The sequence below is a fragment of the Rhincodon typus genome, unplaced genomic scaffold (genome assembly GCF_021869965.1).
Source record: "Rhincodon typus isolate 14 unplaced genomic scaffold, sRhiTyp1.1 hic_rhity00002669, whole genome shotgun sequence".
In the NCBI taxonomy this organism is placed as follows: domain Eukaryota; kingdom Metazoa; phylum Chordata; class Chondrichthyes; order Orectolobiformes; family Rhincodontidae; genus Rhincodon; species Rhincodon typus.
In genome coordinates this window covers 6,841-12,346 of record NW_025968307.1, presented here as the reverse complement: position 1 = coordinate 12,346, position 5,506 = coordinate 6,841, and the positions used below count along the sequence as shown (strand labels likewise).

General features: G+C 45.1%; 1 protein-coding gene across 1 annotated transcript; it reads right to left on the bottom strand.

Annotated features, from left to right (window-relative positions):
- Window positions 1-397: 397 nt before the first annotated feature.
- LOC109920530 (actin, cytoplasmic 1) lies at window positions 398-4,509 on the bottom strand. Its single transcript, XM_020520557.2, has 6 exons — window positions 4,400-4,509; window positions 2,774-2,909; window positions 2,439-2,678; window positions 1,464-1,902; window positions 1,179-1,360; window positions 398-1,023 (listed from the first exon to the last, which is right to left on the bottom strand). The coding sequence occupies exons 2-6, from the start codon at window positions 2,894-2,896 to the stop codon at window positions 880-882; spliced, it is 1,128 nt and encodes a 375-aa protein (XP_020376146.1). The 5' UTR covers window positions 2,897-2,909; window positions 4,400-4,509; the 3' UTR covers window positions 398-879.
- Between the last annotated feature and the right edge of the window lie 997 nt (window positions 4,510-5,506).

Below are 5,506 nucleotides of genomic sequence, written 5' to 3'. Positions count from 1 at the left end.
TTGTAGGCAAATTCTTAAACCTTGCAACAGTAAAGGCTTGGGCTTGTAACCTTCCAGTATTTGTATGCTGGATTTATGAAGTTATCCAACTTCTGTTTGTGGGACCTCATGTATAAATTGTTGTTCTTATCAGTAATCTTTGGTTCTCCTATGGAAATTGTGACAATACACTGCTTCAATGTTTTATGAAACATTAGAAAACTAGTCAACTTTTAAAAAAAAAAAACAATAAATCCTCACATCTTGATGGAATTGATTGTGCCAGAAAGTTAAGTATATTTCAAGAACTGGATACTACCAATTTTTAAAATAGTTTTAAAAATCTAACTTGAAGAGGAACTAGGTAATACTTTACAATTGTAACTTTTACTAAAAAAAAAATCACAGCAACTTCAAATTTTCCATTTAAACATGTGCACTTTATTAGTCAGTGTAGGTCCAACAAACTGGCATCACCCAAGTTTAACTGTCCATTTCGTGCCCAGGGGGATGTAAACCTCACTTGTGTTTGTATAAAGGTAAAGCTTTTTGCATACCAAAATCAAAAAAGGACCGAAAATTTAAGGCGGAAAGTACAAAACAGGACATTTTTCGGTTACATAATTTACATATAAGCAATACTACACAAGGTTAAGTATTTGCTCCCACTTTTTGGGCAGCCTTCACAGAGGCTTTAATAACCTTAGACAATGCAATCCTTTACATCAATATTTTGGAATGACTAAATGTACAATTCAGTCCTTGAACGCATTGCAGAACTTCTGGGATGCTTGTTGCCAAAAATACCACCAACACCTTCACTGTTCCAGTTTTTATTCCTGAGACAAGCACTAAAGCCATGCCAATTCATCTCGCGCAATCATGACAGTTACAGTCTGCTTAGAAGCATTTGCGGTGGACAATGGATGGTCCAGATTCATCATATTCTTGTTTGCTAATCCACATCTGCTGGAAGGTGGACAAGGAAGCCAGGATTGAACCTCCAATCCAGACTGAGTATTTACGCTCCGGTGGGGCAATAATCTGTGACGAGAAGAAATTAGTGCTCTGTAAGCCATGTATAGTAAATATGATGAGTCTGATCATAAATTACTGTTTTTGGTAAGTATCTAGATTTATTGAAGCTAACACCATCCTAAAGCTTCATGCAGTGAGCAAGTTCTAAATCCCCAAATTACCTTTATTTTCATGGTGCTTGGAGCCAGAGCTGTGATCTCCTTCTGCATACGGTCTGCAATACCAGGATACATGGTAGTACCACCAGACAAGACAGTGTTGGCATACAGATCCTTCCTGATATCTACATCACACTTCATGATGGAGTTGTAAGTGGTCTCATGGATACCACAGGATTCCATACCTGTAGGAAGAAGTAATTTTACTCTAATTGCCAGCATTTTGTTTTTATGCTATGAAAAATGGCACTAACAGCAACATTTAAGGCAGAGCAACAGTTTACTCACCCAAGAAAGATGGTTGGAAGAGGGCCTCAGGGCACCTAAATCGTTCATTACCAATTGTAATTACCTGCCCATCAGGCAGTTCATAGCTCTTCTCCAGAGAGGAGGAGGAAGCAGCAGTGGCCATCTCCTGTTCAAAGTCCAGTGCAACATAGCAGAGCTTCTCCTTGATGTCACGGACAATTTCTCTCTCAGCTGTGGTGGTGAAAGAGTAGCCTCTTTCTGTTAGGATCTTCATGAGGTAGTCTGTCAGATCACGGCCAGCCAAATCCAGACGCAGAATAGCATGGGGCAGGGCGTAACCTTCGTAGATGGGCACAGTGTGGGTGACACCATCACCAGAGTCCATCACGATACCAGTGGTTCTACCAGAGGCATACAGGGACAGCACAGCCTGGATGGCAACATACATGGCAGGGGTATTGAAGGTCTCAAACATAATCTGTAAAAGATTAATCAAATAAATATAGTATGAAAGCCTACAACTGAATTTTCAACCAACAAGTCTGAAATGTTGGTACAAGAATACCTGCAAAGGTATTTACATGCTATAAGATGTGAATTTAAGTGGCAAGTCAGCAGCAAAAGGCAATGGTAAGCATGCAAGGTGTTCTGTCAAAACCATGTTTCAAATGCAAAGATACAAGACCACACCTGATCATGTTCACTCTGATGTCAAAACGAAAAGCCCGTAAACTCAGCCAAAATTTGAAGTTTTAGCTACCTTAGATTATCAAAAAATCTTACAACAATTAACGCAAAGTGGAAAAATTCCAAGATTAGAAACACACTACATGCACAAGTTAATGGAATTCAAAACAAAGAAAAGCAAATTAAACCTTGTAATTCCCAGGAAAGAATTTCATCTTTGAAAGAATCCCTGTGAATGAGGATAGGAAAGAATGAAGGAAGATAGTTCAGATAGAAAGGGTTGAGGGTAGCAAGGCAATTTGATGTGGCCATAACTCAGCTTAATACCTGTGTCATCTTTTCTCTGTTGGCTTTGGGATTCAGGGGGGCTTCTGTGAGTAGGACTGGGTGTTCTTCAGGAGCAACACGGAGCTCATTGTAGAAGGTATGATGCCAGATCTTCTCCATGTCATCCCAGTTGGTGACAATGCCATGTTCAATGGGGTACTTCAGGGTCAGGATACCCCTTTTGCTCTGGGCTTCATCACCAACATAACTGTCTTTTTGTCCCATTCCAACCATTACACCCTGAAAAACAGCATATTTAAATACCATCCATCAGCAAATCAGAAGTAAACTAGGTGAACTCTGAACATGTAAAATGAAATGAAATCATTCTGTACCTGATGTCTTGGGCGACCAACAATAGAGGGGAAGACAGCACGAGGGGCATCATCACCAGCAAAACCAGCCTTGCACATACCAGATCCATTGTCAACAACAAGAGCTGCAATTTCATCATCCATGGCTACAGATTACCTAAATAATAAAAAGGTCGTAAAAGGAATATTCGACAGGATACAGCAATTCGCGAAATATGATCCTTGCACAATGAGTTGACGCCTGTGCTGCAAGCCTCCAGAGAATTGAACGCCTTGGCGATCATTGTACTTGTGCTGATCAAGCTACTTCCTGAGCACATGTTCCCTCTGGCGGGCTCGCCCTCTATGAACAGAAGAGGGCGCAGGCTGCTGCGGAGCCAGAAACAAAGAAACTCGCATTGCCCATAAAAGGCAAAACTTTGTACAGCAGGCGGGGGCAGGCAAGGCGGTTGGCTCACCGCCAGCTTCCGAGACTGGAAGCCCGACACCAGCGACCGCAAAATCGAAGTGACCAACTTCCCTAGGGGCCAAAGGTACACAAAGAGGTTACACCCATCGGGGGGGCGGGCGATCAGCGTGCTATCAGCAAACGGAGACAAAGGGAGGAAGCGGCATCTCAAGGTTTCGCTGAAGAACAGCGGCTCAGAGGCTGCCAAGAACTTCAGTGCGCACGGCGGGGCGCATGCGCGTCGGCGTCCGCGTGGGTGGCGGAGGAGGAGGAAGGTGGTGCCGGTGGCACGGTGCCGTTCCGCTCGTGTGGCAACACCCAGAGCCCGCACTCCCCTTCGGTAACACCGGGCGAGTAAGCTAAAAGCGTTCAACCACGCCCTGTCTTCAACCAACATCAGGTGGAAGCACTTTAAGCTCTCTTCCCCCCCCCCCCTCGCCTCAAGTATCGAGATAGAAAAAGCCGGGTGGCGTGGATTACCGAAAGCAAACGAAGTGAGCCGGACTTTCTCTTCTCTCCCCCCCGCCACCAAACTAAACTCTTCAGTCGGTCATCGGGCTCGAGTATTCGCACCACACCCCGCCATAAAGAGTAAAGGAAAAAGCGCGACTCCGTTCCTGAGATTTCCCCTCCCCCGCCATCTTCATTCTGGAAAGATCCATCACCGCCCTCCTCCCGGCTCGAGCAAGCAGCAAGCAGCAACCTGCCCTCGCCGCAGGGCAGCAAGCGGCTCCGCCTTACAGACAAGCCCTGTTGACTTCCACCGCACCTCGGCTAAAAGAAAACCGTTATCGCCCACAACAGGCGACCAAGATGCTGCCATCGCCGCATCTCCCGCGTCTCTACCACTCGCCTCAAAAAAAAACAATAAAAAGCGTGCTAAGGTTTTGCGTACGCCACCAAGCAGGTAGAAGAACAGCCTCAGTCTACACATTTTAGCCCGAATTTAGAAACAAGCCCGGAAAGCAAAAAGAAAAAACAACCGCAATCGCTTGATTTTAAGTTAGCCAGCACCGATTTCGGTTAGATCCGTCGGAACTATCTTTAAACCTCCCTCCCCCTAACGTGCCTATTCGATTTTTTTAAGCTATTCGTAGTTTTATATCTAACCCCGAACTGAACTAGTTTTTTTGTTAAAAAGATGCTTTGGCGGGGGGAGGGGGAAAATGTTTGATGTTTTTTTTAAAAATTTGTCTTACCGTTAGTTTCCTTCTCGCTTTGTGCAAGTCTAGTCTTGCTCTCAGCCGTTGGGCGTTCAAAGTGGCTCGAGCCGGCGCGGTTCGCCATTTTATACCGCGTGCCGGCCCCGCCCACACCCTTCTGTAACCATAAAAGGGAACGTTTGCAACATCGCTGCTTCCATTGGCTCAGCAGTACCCCCCTTCCCCCAGCCCCCCACACACCAGCGAACCCCCTGCTTCCCCACTGCGCCCATCCCCCATCCCAAGGCGAAACCTGCAATGTCCAAAGGCATCACCACCACTGTAATGCTTTTAAGTGTCTCCTACCACCACCCACCCATCCAACCTCTCCCATCGCCCATCAATTGGAAATGACCGGGATTTTTTTTAACCTTTTTGTGTCTGCGCTATTAACAACATAAACACCACAACCAGGTAGAAACAGCGCGGTGCGGAATGACTATTCCCCACCATTCCCCTTCTCTCGAAAGGGCGGTGGGCGACTATCCGAAAAGAAACAATGAGGACGGGAGGATGCGGCTAGTGTTAGTTCTTTTGGGGGTATTGCGGGCCAAACAGTCTTGCGTGGTGCAGTTTTTCCACATCGATGTCGCCGCAGGTCATTACAGCCCACTTGTGGAACTGTTCATTCAGACTCTGGTTTACTGTAAAACATGACTTCACTGAAATGAGAATCCGGTAATGCTTACTAACATACACTACGAACACCACTGACTTTGCAACAGCTTGCAGTTAGTGTCATTTGTTAAGATTAATCAACTATCTATCTTGAGCATTATATATCTTGTGTTCTGTTGGATGAACAATCCTAAGGCCACATCTACTTTCAGCGCTTGAAGACAGCGAAAATTCCTGTCAACTCTTGCTTTGTAGCAAAGCAGAAACTTAAGGACGTTAGTAAGGATAACTAGATGAAATGTTAGTTGAAAGCATGTAATCGCATTTTTTTGTTTGTGCTCAATTACACCGTACAGTCTGCCATCTATCTGGGGTAGATGAGAATTTTCAACTGGAATGCAGTCTAAATCGTCTGAGAACACTTCACAATTAGCTGTTAGTAGCCTCATCTTAACAGGGTCCCGACCCGAAACGTCAGCTTTCCTG

Bases quoted from the DNA above. Each gene is read 5' to 3' on its own strand.
- LOC109920530 (XM_020520557.2), bottom strand. From the start codon at position 2,896: ATGGATGATGAAATTGCAGCTCTTGTTGTTGACAATGGATCTGGTATG. The intron at 1,903-2,438 runs GTATTAAGCTGA...AATCTTTTACAG, and splicing joins ACAGAGAAAAGATGACACAG to ATTATGTTTGAGACCTTCAA. The intron at 1,361-1,463 runs GTGAGTAAACTG...TTCTTCCTACAG, and splicing joins CTTCCAACCATCTTTCTTGG to GTATGGAATCCTGTGGTATC.